Source organism: Juglans microcarpa x Juglans regia, chromosome 7D (assembly GCF_004785595.1).
Source record: "Juglans microcarpa x Juglans regia isolate MS1-56 chromosome 7D, Jm3101_v1.0, whole genome shotgun sequence".
Lineage (NCBI taxonomy): Eukaryota > Viridiplantae > Streptophyta > Magnoliopsida > Fagales > Juglandaceae > Juglans > Juglans microcarpa x Juglans regia.
In genome coordinates this window covers 7,438,099-7,462,859 of record NC_054606.1, presented here as the reverse complement: position 1 = coordinate 7,462,859, position 24,761 = coordinate 7,438,099, and the positions used below count along the sequence as shown (strand labels likewise).

The 24,761-nt window shown below is 35.1% G+C and overlaps 4 protein-coding genes across 5 annotated transcripts; 2 read left to right on the top strand and 2 right to left on the bottom strand.

Moving 5' to 3' along the window:
* Positions 1-2,808: 2,808 nt before the first annotated feature.
* Positions 2,809-7,778, top strand: LOC121239090 (serine/threonine-protein kinase BSK5-like). Its single transcript, XM_041136222.1, has 10 exons — positions 2,809-3,281; positions 3,380-3,597; positions 3,679-3,814; positions 4,232-4,365; positions 4,466-4,571; positions 5,106-5,191; positions 5,352-5,540; positions 5,957-6,121; positions 6,724-6,837; positions 7,328-7,778. The coding sequence occupies exons 1-10, from the start codon at positions 3,206-3,208 to the stop codon at positions 7,568-7,570; spliced, it is 1,467 nt and encodes a 488-aa protein (XP_040992156.1). The 5' UTR covers positions 2,809-3,205; the 3' UTR covers positions 7,571-7,778.
* Positions 7,779-9,095: 1,317 nt separating this feature from the next.
* LOC121239092 (mitochondrial import inner membrane translocase subunit TIM10) lies at positions 9,096-12,997 on the bottom strand. Its single transcript, XM_041136224.1, has 6 exons — positions 12,837-12,997; positions 12,660-12,710; positions 12,161-12,213; positions 11,309-11,347; positions 11,022-11,091; positions 9,096-9,416 (listed from the first exon to the last, which is right to left on the bottom strand). The coding sequence occupies exons 2-6, from the start codon at positions 12,702-12,704 to the stop codon at positions 9,366-9,368; spliced, it is 258 nt and encodes an 85-aa protein (XP_040992158.1). The 5' UTR covers positions 12,705-12,710; positions 12,837-12,997; the 3' UTR covers positions 9,096-9,365.
* A 134-nt stretch (positions 12,998-13,131) lies between these two features.
* Positions 13,132-14,922, top strand: LOC121239091 (DNA-directed RNA polymerases I and III subunit RPAC2). Its single transcript, XM_041136223.1, has 4 exons — positions 13,132-13,268; positions 13,371-13,498; positions 13,979-14,055; positions 14,630-14,922. The coding sequence occupies exons 2-4, from the start codon at positions 13,398-13,400 to the stop codon at positions 14,776-14,778; spliced, it is 327 nt and encodes a 108-aa protein (XP_040992157.1). The 5' UTR covers positions 13,132-13,268; positions 13,371-13,397; the 3' UTR covers positions 14,779-14,922.
* A 396-nt stretch (positions 14,923-15,318) lies between these two features.
* LOC121239089 lies at positions 15,319-19,135 on the bottom strand. 2 transcript variants are annotated; one of them, XM_041136220.1, is made up of 3 exons: positions 18,300-19,135; positions 16,124-16,287; positions 15,319-15,692 (listed from the first exon to the last, which is right to left on the bottom strand). In XM_041136220.1, the coding sequence occupies exons 1-3, from the start codon at positions 18,686-18,688 to the stop codon at positions 15,580-15,582; spliced, it is 666 nt and encodes a 221-aa protein (XP_040992154.1). In that variant the 5' UTR covers positions 18,689-19,135; the 3' UTR covers positions 15,319-15,579. The 2 variants fall into 2 exon arrangements, with proteins under 2 accessions (XP_040992154.1, XP_040992155.1); XM_041136221.1 differs by lacking the exon at positions 16,124-16,287 and having other exon boundaries at positions 18,300-19,115.
* Positions 19,136-24,761: the final 5,626 nt, after the last annotated feature.

The window sequence follows — 24,761 nt, the reverse complement described above, 5'->3', positions numbered from 1 at the left end:
TTTGAACCAATTATAGCATTTCATCAACCGCTGGACACGTCGTAGTCAGTCAAACAGAGGTTTAGAGTTTAGGTTATTGGGGCTTTTACTAATTACCTAAAAGAAAGGTGTTCATTTACCATATTGTTAGTCATCATCCATTTCTTCAAGCTGGTGAGATTAAATTATTAAAAAATTAGTTTGTTATCTTTTGTTTATATGATAATCCTTTTTTTTTTTTTTTTGGTAATCAATGGTTTAATTAAAATAAAGTTAAGAACATACGAAGAGTAGATGAACTAAAGCAATATGGAAAATAGGTCATAAAGAGGAAAGGCTAGGGTTTTCTAGAGAGAATGAAGATAAAAGATAGTAAGTTGCGTTTGGATGTTGAACTGAATTGAATTGAGTTGAGTTGAGATGATAAAATATTATTAAAATATTATTTTTAATATTATTATTATTTTAAAATTTAAAAAAATTAAATTATTTATTATATTTTATGTTAAGATTTAAAAAAAATTGTAACTGAGTTTAGTTACCCAACGAAAATCTTCAGTCAAAATGAGTTTAGAGTTAAGGTAATTGAGAGTTAGCAATTACCAAAGAGATAAGTGTTACCACTTTATACTTTTCTAACATAATTGAATAATGGGGTCTTCTAAACGTGGGACCTTGAAAGATTTTGATAGTCCTTTTGCGAGTGGCTTTTGAACTTGGCCAAAATTGTTATATAATTCAAGGTAGAAAAATGCTATTCATGTTTTTTTTTACCATCATCCTTTTGATTGATAGAAAAATAAGAGTTTTATTATACATCACATCATATTTTTTTTTATAATTTTATTTTTTTTAAATTAATTAAATTCTTCTATTTATTATCTAACACCACTCATACGATAAGAGACAAAAATTAAAAATTAAAAAAAAATATATCTAATACGTAATATGTGATGTGAAGATGATGATAATAAAAAGAATTTTTCTAAAAATAATTATTATATTTTATATGAAGATGAAAAAATGATAGGTTGGAAGCCGAATCCGAAGTACGAAAATTCAGCCTATGTACAGTACCTCTTCGGATAATCTTGAAAGGGCACAAGAAGTTTTGCCTTTATACCACCATCGTGCCCACCAATTGTAGCTTAAAAAGTTACGTCTTTTTTTCCTCTCGTCCACAGATTCTTTCATAGGTCCTATTTTTATATAAAAAGTGTAATTATTATCAACCTAAAATCCTCGTGCCATTATTCCCATAATTTATCCATTTAAATTATGCAAATTTTAATGCAAGACATCATTATCTAAAGAGTAATATTACATGTAGTTATAGAGTATGGTACAATCACTTTAAAAAAAAAAGAATTTATTATTAAAAAAAATTAATTTTTTTAATATAGATTTTATTTTTAATTAATTTTTTTAAAATAATTATACGACGCTTGCACACTTATTACTACAACTTTTATTTCTCTTGTCCAAAAATGCAAACAGAAATTGGAATACAAAGGAAATGGGAAGTGGTTAATGGGGATGCGACGACATGGACGTTTCATATGATCAAAAGCATATTCATAAATGCAACTTTACCTAAACCTTTTTTGGAAGTCCAAGATGTTCTACATTTTGATCTCCATCTTTTCAATGTTTTGACTTTCACAATCCCCCTCCCAACATCAAAGCGATAGAATTCCGCGAATAATTGCTTTGATCATAACCACACATAGTCACGTATTTGAGAAATTTCATTTTTATTTTTTTAGATCAGTGTGCCAAATACATTATTTATATTATTTAAATAGTAAAATTTGATTAAGTATGCTTTATCCACTGTTTAAAAATAAAATATTTCTTTAATAATAATAATAATAACATCATCAAAAACATGAATTTATAATTTTTTTAAGTTATGAGTGGTTTTATTTAAAAAGAATATTAGGAATATTGAAATAAAATACAAAATAATTTATTTTTCTTTACATGATTTAACATTTATAAGTCAAACTAATTATCTATTGAAAGAAAAAGCGTGAAACAAGACGGAAAGTTTAAAATATTATTTAAAATATTATTATTATTTTAATATTTAAAAATATTAAATTATTTATTATATTTTGTGTGAGAGTTTAAAAAAATTATAATGATGGCATGAGATAATAATTGAGATAATTGATGCATCTCCCAAACATAAAATTCATAGAAGGCATCAAATTAAACGCCTAATGAATATTACATGTTTCATTTTTATGAATTTTCTGATTAAAATTTAAAATTTAAACAAAAATTTTAGTAAATTTCAAATTTCAAAGTTCATTATGCTCAATTTTTTCGTATCATTCAGTTATGTTGACTGAGGATAATAAGATAACAGTTAAAAAAGAAGTAAAATTTTATAAATGAATAATGATATTCATCATTTAAATTTTTATTATCTTCCAATTATTTCATGATGTGTTATTAAATGATTGAAGACTATTTATTATATTTAATTTATGAATCTATCATCTAATATCACATCATAAAATGATAAAATGATGATAAAAAAATAAATAATGAATAATTTTTTTTTCTTTTTTATAGAGTATAATGATATTTTTTATAATATGTAGAGTAGGAAATAGTGATTGATGAAAAATTTATATATATATATATCCACGTAATATATTTTACAAGATAGTTTTTATGCAGTATTTGTCTCAAATTTTATTTAAAAAAAGAAAGTAAGCATGAAAATCCCACTACACTCGCGAACTGCTCCAACGACAAGATTTGCAGGCGCGTCTGATCTTCATTGGCGGAGTGACTGTCAAGCGCATGGTGAGGAGTGGGACTGGGATCAGCTCAGCTTTCTGGAAACGGAAAAATGGAGAAGGAATAAAAATTGTGAAGAGGGAAAAGCAGAACACCGGGAGGGAATGATGAGGTGCTAACTCAGAACAACAGAGTGAGAGAGACATCTCTGGATCCAACAAAGTTTCATTTTTTTCTTTCTCGCTTCTCTCTCTCACTTTCTTGCTGCCCAAACAACCAAACGAATGCTACTGTCTCTCTCGTTCTCCTTTTCTCTTGCTTTTTTATTTATATCTCTAGCTTGGTGTCCTTCTGGTGCCTCATCTCTAGTCCAAACGCCTACAGTACCCCGAAGAAAGTGATATAAAGAGAAAAGGGAGCTTTTACAGGGAGGTATATATATTTTTAGCTTTTTCTCTGTCCAGGATTTGTAATGGGAGCTCGTTGCTCCAAGTTGTCGCTCTGCTTTTGGCCGTCGACTACCAATCTCAACGACTCCTCCGATATCGGTAAGATTTTCTTTCTTTCTGGATTTCCAGAGAAAATACGGTTGCTCATCTGGATTTCCATGAGTTTTAGGGCCTGATTTTTGGCGCTGTCGATGCAGAGAATGGGAGCAGGAACGAGGACTCGTTGCCTGGGTTCAGCGAGTTTAGCTTGGATCAACTCAGGGTTGCTACTGGGGCATTCTCTTCGGAGAACATTGTCTCGGAGCACGGAGAGAAAGCTCCCAATGTTGTGTATAGAGGAAAGCTCGCAGACGATCGCTTGATCGCTGTTAAGAGGTTCAACAAGTCGGCCTGGCCCGATACTCGCCAATTCCTAGTCCGTTCTCTTAACTCAAGTTCGTTCTCTTACTTAAGTTCTTGCATTTTTATGTTTATACGAGTTTGATCGGGATCTTAGGAGGAAGCAAGGGCGGTGGGTCAGCTGAGGAACGAGCGGCTGGCGAATTTAATAGGATGTTGCTGTGAAGCGGAGGAGAGGTTGCTGGTTGCCGAGTTCATGCCTAACGAGACTCTTTCTAGACATCTTTTTCATTGTAAGTATCCTCGCTGCTTTGTTTTGTTGGACACTATGTTTATATCTTGGGTTATTTCTTTAATTTGAGCTGGTTGCAATTCTACATTTGAATACGTTTAATGTGGATGGGTTTTCTCCACGGTCTGGTTTGTTGGCAAGGAACTGGTGACGAACATATAATTTGGAATTTTGGCGTTCCTGGTAAATGCTAATCGGAAGTTTAGACTCAAAATATATATTAACTTCCCCTGAATTTTTTGAGGAATCAAACGGGCTGTGAAGAAAGAATGTGAACTGCTCTTGCATTCTTTCCAGGGTATTGTATCAATTTTGTGGAGTTTTATGGGCTAAGAAATAACTGATAAAGTGTGTGCTTTCACTTCACCTAGTCAAAATCTATCTTCGCTCTAATTTGTATTCGTGCGATATGTTGTAGGGGAGACCCAACCCATGAAATGGGCAATGAGGCTGAGAGTGGCTCTGTATTTGGCACAAGCTTTGGATTATTGCAGCAGTAAAGGCAGGGCATTGTACCATGACCTTAATGCTTACAGAGTTTTGTTTGATAAGGTGCTTTTGCTATTGCATTCCTCAAACTCCTTGCTCTTTTTCAAGAGTTTCCAGATTTTCGTAATACACTCCTTACAATGAATGCGTCCATACTTGACAGGATGGTAATCCCAGGCTCTCCTGCTTTGGCCTTATGAAGAATAGTCGAGATGGCAAGAGCTATAGTACAAACTTGGCCTTCACCCCTCCAGAATACTTGAGAACAGGTAATGGCTGTGGCTAACATAAACAATATTTGATTTAAGGCTTAGGGGATGCTTGAGGAATGAGATGAGATAGAATTCTATGAATAGCAGCTAAATAGTTTGTAAATAGTAGTGAAATAGATTGAGTTAAGATTTTATTGGGTTTTAGAAAATGAGAGAGAAAAAGTTGAATAAAAAATATTATAAAGTTAAAATATTGTTAGAGTATTATTTTTTAATATTATTGTTTTGGGATTTGAAAAAATTGAATTGTTTTTTGTGTTTTGTTTGAAAGTTTGGAAAAGTTGTAATGATTAAGTAATGATTAAATGAAAAAGTTGAATATTTAAAATTAAAAAATGTTTGTATTTGAATGATGTTTGGGAAGAAAATTATGAGAAATTTTAAGATGAGACAAGATGAGTTATGTTTTCCTAACAAACCCTTAGAGTATCTACGGTTGTACATTGATTGTGGTACAGGTTTTATGATTTTGATCACGTCAGTTCCTTGCATGTTTCTTTTACCGAGTTGACTTGATGTTTCCATTTGCAGGAAGGGTGACAGCTGAAAGTGTAGTTTACAGTTTTGGCACCCTATTGCTTGATCTCCTCAGTGGCAAACACATCCCCCCAAGTCATGTATACATTCACTTCCTTTTATTCAGTTTTGTCCATCTTTGAATTTTTATTCAGTGTTTCTAAGTAGTTGCCAATTATTGCTTTTTAGCTGAATTATTGTCCCAATGCTAGTTTATCATAAATTTATAAGCTTTGAGTTTAATACTTATTTCATTTACAGGCGCTTGACCTGATACGTGGGAAAAATTTTCTGATGCTGATGGACTCATGTTTGGAGGGTCATTTCTCGAACGTTGATGGAACTGAATTAGTTCGATTAGCTTCACGTTGTTTACAGTATGAGCCTCGTGAGAGGCCAAATGCTAAGTCTCTTGTGATTGCTCTTGCTCCTCTTCAGAAAGAAACAGAGGTATGCTCAACTTCTTTCTACATAAATGGACCTAAGTGATATAAATTGAAAATATTGACTTTATATTTAATACCATGATTTTGGCATCTGGAAATTAACTTCTATTTTCCTGCAGAATATGCAACATTATTCTGGTTTTTTTTTTTTTTAAAAAAAAAAAAAAAAAAGGATCGGACCCCAGAGTTATTATTACCCCTGACTTGTGTGGGAGGAATCCGGTATACCTTTGTTACAACTAGTTTTTTTTAATAGGTATCTTTGTTATAACTAGTATGGACCTGTGTGTATCCAACAAAAGTATGCAACTTTATTCTGATAATCTTGAATGTTTAGTTAGCTGGCTACCATCTATAATTCTGGCATTTAAAGTAATACCTTCAGGGTATTGTATCATCACATATGGTGGCATCTTGTAGGCCCCTTCCTATGTTTTGATGGGCATACAACATGGAATGTCATCCCCAAAAGAAACAGTGCCATTAACACCTCTGGGTGAAGCTTGCTCAAGAAGGGATCTTACTGCAATACACGAAATACTGGAAAAGGTTGGATATAAGGATGATGAGGGAGTTGCAAACGAGGTCAGTGGTCTCCAATCCTAAATTCTAAACATTTCTATGTGATACTTATTAGATAATCAAGTTTAGACATAAACCTTCGTATGCTAAAATTTAATTGGATCTATTGCATGTGCTGTCAATTTTTCCAGATTTTATGAGATATAGCTTTTTATGGCTCTTATTCAACCATGATTAGTAATTCTCCAAGTTTTATTATTCTTACCAAGAACCATGAAGTAGAAAGATCTTTGATTCAGCTGTCAGGTCATGTGCCCTAATAGTTACTTTCTTTGCTCGGGATCTTCCACATAAGTGATGGTGCTACTGCTAAAAACTGATATTAATTAATAGAGTACCCAGGGATTTGCAATGGCATATAATCTTTTCCAATATACAACCATTCAGATGACCAACGTTTTGGTTGAGTTTTTATAATATTGTTTGAAAGACCTAGAGGAAAAATGCCTGCTAAAGATGATGACAATTTCATCATACAAGCTAGTAATTTTCTATAATATGTGGTCATTTCTTGCATTAGTATCTGTTCTTTGCAAACTAGAATCTGATTCCACACGTTCAAATGTGCTGTAGCTCAGTCCCATGGATTTCCTTTTACCTTGCAGCTTTCCTTCCAGATGTGGACAAATCAAATCCAGGAAACACTGAATTCTAAGAAGCGTGGTGATATCTCTTTTCGATCTAAGGACCTTGCAACCGCCATTGATTGTTATACACAAGTAAGTCATTCGATAGCACTGCAGAATCTTCCGGCTAAATTGACCTTCAAAAGCAACATGCAAACTGAAATGCACGGTAGTTTTGGAATGCTGACACATTGTTACAGTTCCGTGACACTGGCATGCATATTTTAAAACTTACACATCTAAAATAATAAAATATTAAACCAAGGGCACATCCATGCAACATCTTTATTCCTTGTAAATGTGAAGCAGTTGTTACTTTCAAATTGGTGGATTATAGGCTTAAGAAGTGAACCATAAGTTGGAAAAGATAACAGTTCTTTTCTTGACAAAAATGAAATTGATGTATGCTGTCTTAACCATGACAAAACGTTTAAATGAAATAATAGCCTCTTCAGCTAAGAAGTCAACTGGTCACTAGTTCAAATTGGAACCTTTATAATCTTATCATTTGTATGATAGAATGGAGAGATGCTCCAGTTTGTGCTCTAAACACTCAAATCTCCTTCCTTGCTTGGCTGTGCAGTTCATCGAAGGTGGGACCATGATATCGCCGACTGTGCTTGCCAGACGCAGCTTGTGTTACTTGATGAGTGACATGCCACAAGAAGCTCTTGGAGACGCAATGCAAGCTCAGGTAATACATCCTGATTGGCCTACTGCCCTCTATCTTCAAGCAGCTGCCCTCTTCAGTCTTGGGATGGACAATGATGCACATGAAAGTCTCAAAGATGGCTCATCCTTGGAAGCTAAAAAACATACAAACTGAAAGTGTATAGCAATTTTCTTCTTTCATTAGCCCAAAAAAAAAAAAAAACAGGAAGGAAAAAACAAAAGTAAAGTACTTCATGTATCTATCCATGTGTATTTTTCTTATGGCATGAGTCCCCGCAGCACCTGAGGTGTGTTTGCTGGTTCATGTTTATGTCTTGACATCGATCTATAATTTTAATTATCTCAATCTTAAGTTGCTTCTACGTTCCTCAGTTTTTTTTTTTTTTTAATAAGATAATTTTATTCCAAATAAATAGTCATAGTCCAAGTAGACAACATGTATTCAATTGAGTACACCTTAGTACAAGCTAGAATAGGTTGCTTCTACGTTTCTCAGTTAAAGTTGAGTTTGCAGTTGGGAAAATCTGTCCTTGGGATTCCATCCGATTCTGACGGTCAGGACATGAGAACATGTTCCATATTTCTCATGTAAACGACAGAATGATTCTAAAATATGCCGTGAATTTTTATTATTTTTAATGATTAAGTATGTTTAAAAAATGTTTAAAACCCCATAAAAATTACAAATTATTGCATTACTATTTACAAACTATCTTTCTATTATTCATAAAATTTTCATCTCATTTCATTTCTTCGAAAATCCTCTAAAATCTCTTATGGTTTGAGAGTGCAAAGTTTACTTTTCCCTTTCTAATTTTACTGCCATCAGTATTATGTGGCACTGTAGGAAAAATAATAATAATTGTACAATAAACAAAAGGAATCTCATAAATCATCTGTGCCACCATAATCTGCTGCTCACTACATGGACATATACATTGCAGAATGTATTATATCCTTTGCATCTCTCGAAAAATATTGAACTACAATTAAGTTTGAGTCAAAACCCGTTTACCAACGATTGTTGCAAGGGATTGAAATTTCATCGACTCACTCACCTTGCATGACTCAATTCCAGCAGTTCAACCATTGAATTGTAACCCTTGAAATAGTCCTAAGAGGTACAATAGGCTGTGTTTGGATAGTGATCTACTATTATTCAATATTTTATCATTATTTTTCACTACTTTTTACCACTATTCATTACTATTTAATATTTTATTATTACTTTTTCACTACTATTCACAGATCATTTAAGATCACCTCACTACACAAACGTAGCTAGTCATGGCCCATGGGCTTTATAACAACTGATTAAGGTTCACGCCTGTAGGAATTGCAAATTGCACGTCTCTTTCCCATGAGCTGATAATAGAATGAACAACAAACTTAGTTGGCAGGGTGGCAAGCATGGTGGATATAACACATTCGTAAGCCCCGGGGGAGGACAGGGACAATTTCTTCTTGAAACCCAACAAACAAGCAGCAGTCAAAAAATTCGAGATGTAATAAAAGAATCACAAAACAATGACGGCTTTTTAATCATCTACACTATAGAGTAAAATATATATCCTCAAACACCTAGATCACTATGTATTATGATAGATGCTATAAATGCATCTGTATGTTGACTAATATCCATTTATTTGTAACAAGGATACTCGTACAAACTAACCATGTGCCAAGAACCAGATTTGAACTGGCAAAGAATGATTTCTCATTGATGAAAGAGCAAACACTTTTTCAGACTTGAGCTAGGGCCAGCATAAATTCACAATGATGCTAATTTTCCCCCTTTCAAACAATAAAATGGAAATCAACTCATAAAGTTAGGTACAAAAAGACAAAAAAAAAAAAGGTAATAATTCTAGTCTCCACCTTCTTTGGCAGGCAGCCAGCATAGCATCTAACTAATGTAGAACAGCTTTAAAATGGGAGCTGCCTCAGTTTCACATAGGAGGACGACCGGAACCGAGCAGTTGGCCAATTAGATTAGTCACCTGAAAATACAGAAAAGATCTTTCTTTTATCTACTAGCCATCTCCATACAACATAAGTGAGAGGTATGAATTCCATAAGTTACATTACCAGGAAAAAGGGAACCAACAAGCAGCTCATGACTCAAATATTGATGTTTCTGAAGATCAGATAGCTACAAGTATTTAGGTCTTCCTAAAAGCAAAATCAAGGTTGCAGGCCTCATACTATAAAGCCGCAAGAAAGGTCCATGCCATATCTAAGTTCATACTCCAAAAAACTAGCCAGTGGTACAATTGGAGCCCCTTAGAAATTTAAAATCATTACAACATGGCTAAAAATTTCACCCTCTTAAGCAATATGAGATCCCATTCACCACCTATACTACGGGGTATCACAATCTCTCCTCCTCAAATTCGCAACATCCTCATCGGGCCATTTCATCATATGTGGCACTGCTCAAGTCCCACACTTTCGGTTGAGATGCTTTGATACCATTTGTAACACCCCATGGAAGGCCGAAGCCACATCCGGGCTCATACCCCAAAAGGATTAGTCAATGGTATAATTGGAGTCTATTGGAATCATTATAAAGATAAAAAACTTCTCACTCTCAAGGACTATGGGATCTCATTCACTACCTATATTGCGGGGTTTCACACATACAGTGTCAAAAAAAGTTGTTAACAAGAAGATAACCAGTGAATCGGGACACTGTCTAGGTTATGGCATGGTGCACAGGATATTGTCAACAAATATGCTTGTCATTTAAGTTGGACAATTTGCATGCATGCACTATCACGATATTTGAAAGAAGCATGGAAATAAAGGATGATCTGGAATTAAACTTAAGCTATAAACATGGTAAAGAAAATCCAACAACTGCCAAGACAACGAAGGTCAAAGAAAGGGTAGAGGAAAGGAATAAATCAGCCGGAGGAGATAGTGAAACTTTTTCAGCTAAATCCAAACCCAAATATTTCCATAAATATATTAGAGTCCTAAATGCAACTAAAAACATCTGCATTGCTCGGTGTACAAGGATATTTGTGAGTGGCTAGAAGTCTACAAACCTATGAAGCAGCATGAAGATGTTATTAAAACTTAAAGGATGCTACCCAAGTATGTAGGAACTGTAGATGAGAAAACCCTAAACAGAGAAAACAAAAAGAAGAGGGTTTTGAAGAAAAAGGCATTTATATCCACCACTAACTTCACAAATCTTCAAAGGTCTGGTCATTCCTCTCTCTCCAAATATGCCACATTATAACATAGGAACTAAACCATAAAAAATAAAAAGAGAAAAAAAAAAGTAGCACAAAGGAACAAACAAAAGGAAGCCTCAACTAGAACAACATTCCTTTTGCGTGTAGGTAAGCATAAATTAGAACTCACATTTCAACCCGACGTGTCAGTTAACCATATTTAATTTTTATTGGAAACAAAGGCCAGTAGAAAAATATGAATATGAGAAATTTCAACTCCCTAGAAGGGTAAATAAGTCAAGAAAATTGATCACAAGAAAAAGTTCACATGCTTAATAGAAAATGAGGATAAAAGAATCACAATATCATATTTCAGGAATCCTTGTAGAGTGTAAACCATGCCTGAATATGTCAACAACTTACATGCCAATATTTTGAAACACAGCGATCAATGCAACTATTTTCGCCCATATTTAGTTCAGACTCCTTGTACCTGAAAAATGAAAGAATACATATTGGTATTGCCTCATTGGATAGGATTTTTATTTCTGAGCAAGAATAATGAGTAGTTTCTAGAACAATTTATTTAGGAAAAATTGAACTGAGCTTTGAAGGAAGTCAAAAATATTATCCGAACAAAGGAGAAATCAAAATCTACTTAGAAAGGCTTGCACAAATATTAGTAAATAAATGAACAAAAATTCTTGTACCTTTTCTCGACGCACTTATTAAAACATGTATGTGTAAGCCTGACATAATTGAAAGAGAAAAGAGGCAGTAGGTTAACCTCAAGAAATACTTCATCAAGAATGGAAACTCATAATCAATGCCAAGACTTTTTTCAAACACAGATCAGCAAACGAGATCCTCAACTACATCACTGTAATTCCAGTTCTAAATCCAGCAATTCAAATCCATGATACATGCGCTCACAATGAAAAACAATAGTTAGATTATACTCTTCTACAACTGAAAAGAAATCTACAGATAGACTGAACCTCGGGCAAAGCCAAACTATTGTGCAACTAACAAAGGAGTACTTATCCCACCTAAACCTAATTAAAGTGTTTTTCAATCCATTGAACTTGTAATTTATAAAAATGTTTGTCCTTGTCTTTACTGAACTCAGGAAATAAATCTATTTTCTTGATCCAGGAAGAGTACATATGAACTGATCACGTGGCCTGAAATTGGGACAAAGTGTAAATGTAATGACCAGTAAAAGTTTTCTTTTTTTCTTTTTGGGATCACACTGACATTCAATAAAGACAGAACATCTTCTTGTACTAACAAAATGGACCTAGTCTAAGAGAACAAAAAACAAAAAAAAAAAAAAAAAGCTATATACTGTGTCTTGCGCAGAAGCTCATAAACCATAGCCACGACTAACAGCTTAGCTCCATAAACTTATTCAGTGCTTATCAAACAAGAATTGTCAAAAGTTAGTCAAACAAACATGATATCAAATTTTAGGAAACCCTCTTATGAGATAGACAACATTTCTTGTATAGACGTTTGTGAAATTGAAAAAGATGTTTATACATACAAGGCAGAAAACCTACTTGTTGAACAACTCGACCCTATACTCCATCTCCTTTTCGGCCATTCCAAAGATCTGCACAATTACCACAAGTAACATTCATAATCTTCCCGGAAAAAATTCAAAACGCAACAAAACGTTCAACCATTACTAAATTGACATAGATCAACACCCAAGACACAAAGCAGATGACAGAGATAAAATAATCAACTCCAAGGTTCGCAATCATTGACTAGGGTAATTACGACCAAATTGGCACGTCCAACACTACACAAGACTGTTAATGACCCAACCATTGATCCAAAAGTCCTAAAACTATTGGATACTAATTTGGTTAAGATTTTAATCCTCAGGATCATAACAAAGAATCCCAAATACACAAAAATTTGAAGCGTTCACTTCAGAGAGAAGATGAAATGCTACGCTCGGAAAACCAAAAAAAAAATCAAACTAGCTTCTAAAACTCTATTCCGCAGCTTAAGATCTTAGAATAAAAAATAATGAAAACAAAAGGTACCAACCTGTTCTCTCTCCAAAGATGACGGCGGATTATTGTTGGCGGCCATTGGACCCTGAAACACCAAAGAGAGTCGCATAAGCTTTTTTAACCATAAAACCTCAATTACTTGCAAGGATAAGTGTCAAAACGAAAAAAAAAACCTTTAGACCGAAAGCTTCGTGGGTTCAGATAATCTTACTCCGTGAGATGGTAACCACGGTTCTCCTGATACGAATCTCTCTGTTTAAGGTTTCAGGGATTCGATGCGAGCAGAACCCGAAAAATGAAAAACCCTAGATTTATGTATGCCGGTCCGAGTTTGGTGGAGTATATCCCAGTTAGGGTTTTAGAAGTGAGTCTACGGTGTGAGTCACATACACTATGACAAACGAAAAAGCGTTCATAATTTAGCGGTCTTTTAATAAAGATGAAAAACAAGCCAATCAAGATCCGCCACCTGGCCACGAAAGTTAAAAGAAATTTGGGATGTGGATAAAATCGTAAACTCAATTTGTTTTGGGTGTGAGCATATATATACCTAAGACTTCTGTTTCTCCCTCCGACCTTGTTTGGCTTCGACGGTTTTGCTGGCGAACTATCTGCGTAGAGGGAATCGCTCAGTGATAGAGTGGTAAGAGACTTCTCTTTTTGTCTTATAGATGAGAGAATCATTTCTGGTTTTATTATTTATGGAAACTTATTCTTCTTCTGTGGTGTCTTCGTGGGTTTATAGTGGTTTGAGAGGAGTTTTTTGGGGAAGATGGAGCATGGGTCTTTCTCGGACAACACCAAATCAACGTTTTCTTTGGCTGATGAGGATCACACGCTCGCGAATGCCATCAGATTCACCTTGAACCAAGAGTCAGTGCTTATCAATTTTTTTGTTTGTTCAACGACTCTGCTCTATGTAGCTTCACTATCGACTATTGAGTTTGAGTCATATTTTCATGAAAATTAGCGGAAAAAAGATGAAATTCTTAGCTAAATCTTGAGCTAATGACGAAGTTTCTATATGCTCCCAAATATTTCCGTACAGTATGCAAACCTTTTAGACTTGGTATTTAAACATGTCATGCAGATTAGGATGAGGTTTCACATGGAGCTAAAAGTCTTGTTACGGCTTGTTTAATGGCATAACAGAGGAGGTAGATTGATAATAACTAGCTGCAGAACAATCAAAAACTCTGCTTTGAGTCGGAGATGAAGCCAGCAATAGAATATTCCTTTTGATGTTCTTAAATCTGGTGTTTGTGGATTATACTTAAAAAAAAAACTGGTGTTTGTGGATTCTATGTTTTAATTAGTGTTTTTATCTAAGCAAGTCATAATGCCATTGTGCAGTCCAAGGGTTTCATTCAGCGGGTATAGCATTCCTCATCCTTCAGAAAATCGAGTTAATATCAGAGTCCAGACAACCGGTAAGATATGCGTGCTTTCTCTGGCAACATATCGGGTATCTTGATGATTGTTATCTAGCAAATCTGCTTCAAAATGTCTCAGACTTGAGCTGATTCCTCATGTTTAATATAGTGTTTTGTAATAACGATTGATTGACACAGCCAGTTGCTGATTTCTTTTGCTGTTTCCGCGACCTTTTTTTTTTTTCGAAACTTGATCCTGTTCCTTAGTTACTTCACTAGAGGTATTATAATCAGATGCTTATCTGTCATGCGGATTTCAATCTATGATCTGGCCCAGCTATGTACCTAAGTCAGAACATGCAATATATCAACATAAATCTGCAATCCTAAGTAGTCAAGATCAAAGCTGTATAGAGTGTTGTCTCTCAAAGTCTCGAGGAAAAAGTTGTCTTCAATTTCACACTGCAGAAAATGAGTTCAAATATTTGCTGTTTTTGCATAATGTTCTTTGCCTAATATTTGCTGGCCCAGTTAGGGTTTAAGCTAGCTGTTTGTATATGTTGACTTATGGTGGCTAAGCGCATTTGATGCAAATTTAGTGATTTTGGGTTCTTGTGATGGAATTTTACAGGTGCTCCAGCGGGTGAGGTAATGAAAGATGCATGCCAAGATTTGATGATGATGTGCCAGCATGTGAGAAGCACTTTTGACAAGGCTGTTTCTGATTACAAAATGAGAAACCCCGAGGATATGAATACCAATGGTACAGAGAATGTTTGATAGGAATATGAAATAGACTTGAACCTTTTGACTTGCAATCTGTCGTTGATATATTACATCTGATCATCTTTGGATTTGATGAGACAAGCTTCATCAAGTTTACGTATTTGACCCAAATTGGCTAGTGCCTTTATTTATTTTCAATGATACATAATTTCATCTTCTTTTTTGGTCTAAGCTGTTTGTTCAGCTGTTTGTGATAATTTGGCGGATCTGTTTTTGTTGAGTTATGTAGGCCTAAATTGTTTGATTTTCTTTTACTTTATTCATGTTGAACGGGCAACTTCTCCCCACACAGCATCCATCAAGAGGGGTAATTTTATAGGAAACAATATTGTGGAGGGTTTCCCAAGTTCATTGCTCCCGGGACACTTGATTGAATTCAAATTATATTTGTTGGCATTTTTCCTTGGCGGGGTTCTAATGTTTCGTCATATATTCTCGAGGTTGTGAAAAACGACTGTATCTAGTATTAGAGGTTGTGAAAAACGACTGTATCTAATATTACTCTAAATAAAAAGAACCAGACTGCTGCATCCATAATTCAAAAATTCCAAGACGTGTAATTTAATGGCACACAGAAGCTTCTGCAATCATACATCACACACATGTTCAAGACTAATTCTAACCGAGTGGGGGACAAGTAGGCTTGAGTGGAGGTGAAGACGGGAATCCATACAGGAACTCATGTTAGTATTTTAAAGTGAAAAAGCCAAGAAATGACAAAGCCAAGGACCATGCAGGCCAATAGGAAATTCATTATGCGGCGGCCATGCCAGATGGTCCGAGTCTCGACTAGTATCACGGGTGCTGCAAATGCTGCGGAGGCGGCTGCAGCAGTAGCAGCATTGTTTGCCTCGTTTCTCTGCTCACCAGCAACGTTGAGTGCAGTGGCACCACAAATCTCGCAGGTTCTGTTAAAAATATAAATAAAAATTTATCAGCAATGAGAGGGCAGACATTATTGCTACAGGGAATGAAAACACGAATAAGGTATATGAAGCAGAAACGAAAATATAAGGTATAAGCCATGAGGCAAGGTCAAATTTAAAGGATTTAGCAATCCCTGGATTTGTTGCTCTAATATCAACATTCAATTCAACTTACCAAATCATGAACAAACTTTATTGTGGTAAATACTTCAAAAGAAGTTTAAAAGACGGATGTTAGCTTCAAACATGAATGAGACACTTGATTGCATTCAAATTATACTTGTTCTATATACGTATATATAATGATATCAGAGTTAGAAGATAACAGCACACAATAAGTTAATGGGACTCCTGCGATTATTGAGGAATATTTCATCAACTCATCAGTCGGTATTGTCAACTATTCTCCTTACCAAGTAGTTTCCACACGAGTCTAGGGCGTTTTACTTTCCTACAACAAACTCCCCCTTCAGAAGAAAAGTGTAAGAGGGATTCAATGGGATGTTTCTTGTTATGTCGACAACCACGTTTGCTTCCATTACAGGTTACCATGATTACTATTGGCAACTGTCGGCATCTGTAAATGACACAGCAGACAATTATCCATCTTGGTATTCTCAACACTAATCTTGGTTTACACACTTCAATACAATAGCTAAGATATGTCATAAAATATATCTACTAGCACCACACTTAACTCTGCTTTGGTCAATAGATTCATGATCATGCCATGAAACTTATTCGAACTATGAATACTCTCAACTGCCCCCATCTTCTTATTAGCACACCTTGGTTTAGCCAAACTTGTAGATGGTTTTAAAATTTGTGGAATATAAATCAAATGATTAAATTTATAGCTTTCCACCGAGTTGACAAAAACAAACACTAGGTGCACTTGTATAGTGGAAGGATATACAGACACTGAAAGCAAATGGTGGCTTAGATGGCTTCAAACACCCAAAAAACAAATGGTTACATGTGTTTATCTGTAGAGGTTTCTTTTTTCATCCACAAATGAGAGAGCAGATGCAAGAAACCTGCTCATCATTGGTTTTGACAAAACCTCCCAAGTAGAATGTGATTTTTTTCAATCATGTAATACCCAATACTGTCAGGTAGACTATAATATTCCCAACTAAGGAATTGGTTGATTGTTACAAAGAAAAGCAAATTCTACCACAGCCAAAATAACCATGACCCCATTTTCACAAAGATACTTGCATATCATATTTCATTAAAGCAAAAACTAGTCACAATTGACAGTGATTCTATCCGGCATTAAACATTTTATAAAATTGAAAAGCATATATATGACAATACTTGGAAGAAAGCAGGCAGTTTAACACATCCATTGAAGTACACGTCTATATGCCAGAGCTAACTACATACGCATATTTGAAAACAATACATGTAAACCTTTTAAAGAATAAAGACAAGCCCTACACAAGTAGACAAGTGTAAAAGCCGGTATTGGACCATATACTCTTGACTAGCTTATGCCAGCAAACCACATCAAGGTGACCATGAGAAGCCTCCCATGAGGTCTTGAATTGAACACGAGGTGGAAACAAGAACCTAGCCTCCATAATGTCAAGTTTTTCCAACTATTTGAAAATTCTTTCAATCATATTAAAAGAACTTGAGCTAGGTAGCCAGAACGCAGTTAGATGAGCTGAAGCCAGGTACATGCGTATGTGTTTATATGGAAATGTTTATAGTACTCTTTATAAGGAAAACATGAGGAAAAGTCAAACTAGGGGAGCTGTATCCGTACTATTTAACTATTAATGATCCTTGTACTACAACGGGGGTTTTTTAGTTGTGATAAGAAGAGAAACAAGAGAAATAGAACAAAACTGTTATCATTGCAGTGAATATTCAAATCAAGAAGTATACAGTAAGTCAAGGCGGCTCGGAAGAGTCAAGGCGTGTATTTACTTCCAGTTGTACTGATCAAAAAACCTTCTTCCTTCAAAAATTCAAGATTCTGAACCTAAAATTCTATGGCGGCTTATAAACACGAGGACAGGAAAGAGAAACAAAATGAATGAACGCTGTTCATGCTTTCTTCATTTCCAAATAACAAAATCACCATCAATAAGATAATTTGTTCTATTAGGCTTGGTTGCATAGAGATATACTTGTCTTAATGAGCAAAATTAATTTTAAATTGAGAAATTTTACTGATCTGCCATTATTCACTCTCACACTCTACATCTATAATTTTTTCACAAGGTGTGGAGGTATTTTTTATAGGACGTGGATAGTAAATCGATCAAAGAATTTTTCTTTAAATTATTCATGTCTTTCCTTTTTCTTTCCTTTCTCAGCAATCGAACAGAGAGAGAACAGAAGAGAAATACACAAGCATCAATAGTATTCAGAAGTAAATAATATATAGAACACAAAGTGATCAAAAGAATCCATTTTTAACACTACCGCTCACAAAAAACTGAAACCAACAAATGAATATTCAAAATTTCTCAAAAACACACCTATTATTTATCCAGGAAAATAAACGCTCGCAAACAGAAACAAACAAAAAAAATTCATGAGCTATAGACGAAAAGGTTAAGGCTTTTTACTCACGCATTTCCCTTGATCTTGAACCACGTCTCAGCACATTGCTTGTGGGCAGCACCCAAATCACCTTTACAAGCACACCCCAACTCAATTGGCACCCCAGGCTCTATATCATCCTCCAAACCCAAATGGCAAATCCTACAATCTCTCTCCACTTTACCCAAATGCACCTTCACCTCCAGAACCCCACTCTCCAAGTCCTTCTCACACAAACAATCAGATTCAGAAGAATCCCTCTGAGATTCCGACACCCCTTCAATCTCTAACGGCGAGTGCCACGACTGATCATCGGAGTCGCCGGAGAGTGACATGCCACTGCTCCCTGTAGCAGAATGGCGATAATGGCAGCGACTTTCACTGCCTGCGTCGACATGGTGCCCCTCTAAAGTTGCCATTTTGGAAGGAGAAATATCATGGATTGGTGAGAGAAGGGATGAAAAAGCTTACAAAGTGGGGGATTCGGATTCTTTAAAGAGTGTAACGCATTTGGGAAACTAAGAAGTAGAGACAGAGAGAGCCAGAGGAGGAAGTTGGCGTTGGGGACTCAGATGGTGCGGTTGGACCATTGCAGTAGGCGGTGTGGTGTTTGTTTGCTTCCTTTTATCAAATATCAAAGTCTCTATCTCCCCGCTATCTTTACTATCTATATGTTGAGTATGTCAGTTTTAGAGCAGTGTTGGTGAAAAGGAAACTCTGGAAAACTACAGTTTTTGGGGCACCGAAGAATAATGTCGACAAGCTGTTTCCTTTTTCTTTTTCTTTTTCTTTTTTTTTTCCTTTTTCATTATATTTGAGAGATGAAACTCTAGTTAAACGTCTTTTTCTCCTTCCTTCTTCCTTTTCTTGTTTTTAATTGTATTTCTTTTTTGGTGCAGACTGCAGGGCTTGTCTTTTACTTATCCTCCTTGAGGAAAAATATTTGAGAATTTTCTTCCCTTTTACTTATCATTCCCTCCTCTTAATTTCCTTCATCTTTTTTGCATGTGTCGAAAGGAGTCAGATGAAATCAATGTAAAAAGTTATGAACTGGACTGCTTTTGTTTCTAATTTAAGCCATAATTACTCAGCTTTTCTTTTTTTCTAATTTAAGGTTCTACTTGAATATTGAGTCCAATTTAAGCCATATTTACGAATCATCTTTTCCCTTGCAGCAAAACTTCTCTGCTGCAGACATATAACATTTTCTTTTAAGAGAAATACGTTAATCATAAAGAGATTATATAAAAGTAATCTCATAAATTAATGTGATTTGATATAATTTGTCAGATTATAAAGTTATTTTTATTATAAAATAGATCTAACAGATCAGATGAAACCACATCAATTTATGAGATTATTTTTGTATAATTCTTTGGTGGATGTAATACTACTCTTTTTTTATAATTTTTATCTCTCAAAAATTCATTCGAATTAAAATAAATAAATAAACACAATACGTAGATTTCAACCTTCAATAGAAGTCTACATAATTTTTTTAAACCCTTTTAAATTATAAAAAATAAAAGATAGACACGACACAATAGATTTCAACCTAAATATAAGTCTACATAATTTTTTTGACCCGTTTTGAATTATAAAAAATACTTGATACAGACAATAAGACAAACCGTAATCCTCATCAATGCTATTAACTACCAAAAAATATTGTAATGATCACATTAATATTCGCTTTTGTAAAGTGATCTTTGAATTGCAGACAAAGGGTAGTAATTGAAACTTAAAAGGCATTCTAAAGATAATCTAAACAATCATTCATCGTCAATGATAAAATCCAGGACTAATACAAAAGCCTAACCAACTCAATTGAACAAAGTTGCGAGTTTCATTATGCAGGAGTTGTTTGCGATGACTCTGTCTGAGGCAGGGATTGCACTGAGGGCTGAACCAGAGACTAGAGAGGCTGAACTCGTATATGAGACGGAGAAGATTGGAACGCTTGTTCTTTTACTTCAGCAGAGACACTCCTTTCGAGAACACTCTTATCGAGATTAAAAAAAAATTTAGAATCATACTAGAATGGTAAATCTCACACTATTTTTTCAAAAAAAAATACAATAGATAAAATTAAACTATTTCATCTCATATAATTATTATAATTTTTTTAAAATTCTAATAAAAAATATAATAAATAATTTAACTTTTTCAAATATTAAAATAAAAATAATATTTTATTCAACTTTCAACAAAACATTTCATTTCTTTTAATCTAAAATACATAACCAAACGAGACAAGTACACTAACATATTTGTCATAGAATAAAGGAATATTAAATGGATGGACAATTTTAAAATTTAATCCACCAGGATTATTTTTTCAAAAAAAATTGTAGCAAGCCGTTTGAGACTTAGCAAAATCCCTATAAACTAATGAATTAGTGTGCCATATTTATTTATATTTGATTTATAGCATCAATTATTTAATGTTTTCTTGTAAGGCATGACGAAAAATTCTGCAAGGACCTACGGGATTATGTGTAATGTTACATATCAAATTTACATTTTTATGTAAAATTCTATACTTTTATCATCGTTTATTTTATTAAAAAAATTAAAATAAAAAACTGATAAGAAACATCACTTCACGTGAGATGATATTGTAGCACTTGCCTAGCCAATTAAGGAGAAGATTCTAATCATGTTACTCATTTTATATTGCAGCCTACTAAAGCTGCAGGTCGTATGGTCTCAAAAGAGTTAGCTACAAGTTGTTCAAGTCGTTGATACTAGAATCTTCTTAGCATTCTGTTTTGCTATTTTGTTTTATTAGTGAGCTGTATAGTTTGTTATTTTTAATAAATGTCGATTAGGCTATGCACGGCAAGCTGTATATATGAGACCTTCTTGATGATTCAGTAGTACAACCTTTTTACAGAGTATTCTCTACACATCAATGGCATAAACCTTTCTTTTTTGTCATTTTTCTTTCCTTTTTTCTTTCTTACATGGTACCAGAGAGCCAGGTTCGTTGAATCTGATAACCTTCTTCCCCTTCTTTCATTTTCTCAAACATGGCAGAAGAACCTCAAAAGGAAAAACCTCAAACACCAGATTTCCCCTTACCTCAACCTCACAGATCCAAATAACCCTTACCGAGTCGAAAATGCTGAGAGCACAGCATTTGTTCTTGTTACAGATCTCCTCACCACTGATAATTACGCTACTTGGTCTCGAGCAATGCGTTGAGCACTTAGAGCAAAAAATAAACTAGGTTTCATTAGTGGGAACATTTCTAAACCTACTAATGAAGATGACCCTTTGTTTGATCTATGGGAGAGATGTAATGACATGGTGGTTTCCTGGATTCAAAATTCCATAAGTATGGATATCAGATCCAGCATAGCATTTGTTGATGATGCGCAAGCTGTGTGGACAGAATTGAAGGACCGATTTACACAATAGAATGGTCCTAGGTCCTCGCATCTTTCAGCTCAAGAGGAACTTAACCAGCCTTCGACAAGACAGAGACTCAGTGAGCACTTATTTCGGTAACCTCAAGACTCTTTGGGATGAAATAGCCATTTATGACCCTATTCCTGCTTGCACTTGTGGTCAGTTGAGTATACTAAATGATAGACACCAGAAAGACCATGTCATACAATTTCTTATGGGCCTTAATGACCAATATGCTAATGCCAGGGATCAGATAATGCTCATTGAACCACTCCCCACTGTTAACAAAGTTTTCTCCCTAATTCAACAACAAGAACAACATCACCAACTCACAAATTTTTCTCCAACTTCTGACTCTATGGCATTGGCTACTAAAACTTCCTTCAAAAACAACACAAAGAACCTCATGACTCAAAGGAATGATAGACCCTATTGCACTCATTGCCAAGCTCAAGGGCATACCTTGGAGAATTGCTTCAAAGTTGGAAATGCACCAACCCCCGTATGCACCCACTGTAATATGGCAGGACATGTTGTTGAGAAATGCTACAAACTCCACGGATATCCCCCTGGTCACAAACTGTATAAAGGCAAGGGATCAAACACCTTTGCAAATCAAAGCAGCTTATGCATTGAGTCCTCTCAGGAGGAAGTACACGAGGACAAGTTTAATTTTACTAAGGAACAATATCAGCAACTTATTACCTTGCTCCAAATCAAGGATCTTCCCAGCTCCCTTCCTTTTGTGAACCAGGCAAAAATTATGTTTAAAGCCACTTCAGCAACACCTAAAGCTTCCAAAGTGTCTAGTATCGAGTCTTTTTGCTGCACTTCTTTTCTTTCTAATTCTTCAAATCCAAGCAATATTCCTTAGATTATTGATCTGTAGCCCCTCATTTTTCACATCCAATGCCACACAAGTATCATACAATGTCAAGTTGCCCAATGGCACTTGCATGCCTGTCACACATTTAGGTACTGTTAGGCTCACAAACAACATTATTCTTAGTAATGTTCTGTGCGTAGTCTTTTTTTCCTTTAACCTCATTTCTGTTAAAAGACTCACAGAGAATCTGACCACTTGCTTATTGTTTCTGTCTAACACATGTTTTATACAGGACCTTTCCACTTGGACCACGATTGGGATGACTGAAGTGAAATGCAACCTCTATCAACTCCTGCCTGTTGTTGTTCCACCTGCTGCACTAGCTGATGCTATATCTCATATGTCACCTTCTTTTATCTCAGTTTCTATGTCTGTCAAAAGTAGTGATGTTTTTAATGACCTTTGGCATTGTCGCCTTGGTCATATTTCAAATTCTAGGCTTAATTTGATCAAAGACCCCATTGTAAAGAGTCACATCATTTCGAATAAAAATTCTCCTTGCTGCATTTGTCCTCTTGCAAAACAACACAAGCTTTCTTTTCCTATCAGTTCCCATAAATCTTCTACTTTGTTTGAACTAGTCCATATGGCTTATGATGGATCAAAATATTTTTTGACCATTGTTGATGATTTTTCTAGAACTACTTAGATTTACCTGCTTCAAGCAAAATCAGAAACAAGAAATTGCATAACATCCTTTTGCAACATAATTGAGACTCAATTTAATACCAAAGTCAAAATACTTCGAAGTGATAATGGTCTTGAATTTAAAATGACTGATTTCTTCAACAAAAAGGGAATTATTCACCAAAGATCTTGTGTTGAGACCCCTCAACAAAATGGCATAGTAGAGAGAAAACATCAACACCTTTTGAATGTGGCCCGTGCATTGTTCTTCCAATTTGGTCTCCCTTTGCGTTATTGGAATGACTACATTTTGACTGCAGTGCACCTCATAAACGGAACACCAACTCCCTTGCTGAAAAATAAGACTTCTCATGAAGCTCTTTTTTGTGTCAAACCAAGCTACTCCCACCTTAAGGTATTTGGATGTCTCTGTTTTGCATCAACACTTTCACATGGTCGAAAAAAGTTTGATCCAAGAGGGAAGAAATGTATTTTCTTGGGTTACCCCTTTGGGGTAAAGGGTTATAAGTTGTTAGACCTTGAAACTCACACTGTTTTTCTCTCTAGGGATGTCATTTTCCATGAAACTATTTTTCATTTCCACTATTCTCCTGTTATTGAATCTGTTAGTCAATCCCAGCCTAACTCCAGTCTTATTTCACCTTTTCCAGAACCAATATCATCCTCTGAACCAGCGTCACATTCCTTTCTAGAGTCTACCAGTACCAATTGTCCATCACATACTGAACTAATTCCTAATGACCTTCAACCTTCTGGCATTGAACCAGAACCTCATCCATCTCTTGATCTTCATGACTCATCTAATGACAGTAATTCTTCATATCCAATTCCATCATCACCACCTCTTCGTAGGTCATGTAGGACTAGAACAGCACCTAATTATCTACAAGATTTCCACTATCAACAGGTTGCATTCACTCCAGAATCTCAAGCAATGGTCCAGGTATCTCCCTCTATGACTAGTTGTTCTTTCCCCTTGCATAATTATCTCTCTTATCACTCTTTCTCACCCACTTTACAAGCTTTTTCCTCTAGTCTTTCCACTGATTTTGAACCAAGCTCAAACTCCCAAGCTGTTAAAGATCCTAGTTGGTGTAAGGCAATGGAAACTGAGTTGTCAGCCTTGGAACAAAATAATACTTGGACTCTCGCTAACTTACCTCTTGATAAAGAAGCCATAGATTGCAAATATGTTTACAAAATTAAGAAAAACTCAGATGGCAGCATAGAAAGATTGAAAGCAAGGCTTATTGCAAAGGGGTATACTCAGCAAGAAGGGATCGATTATCATGGACATTCTCACCAGTGGCCAAGATGATTACTGTGAGATGTCTCCTTTCTATTGCAACTGTTAGGAGTTGGCATTTACATCAGTTTGATGTAAATAATGCCTTCCTCCATGGAGACTTAGAGGAGGATATTTACATAAACAAACCACTAGGTTATACAAAGGGAGGACCCCAACAAGTTTGTAAACTTTTGAAAAGTTTATATGGCTTAAAACAAGCCTCTTGGCAATGGTATGCCAAACTTACTTCATGTTT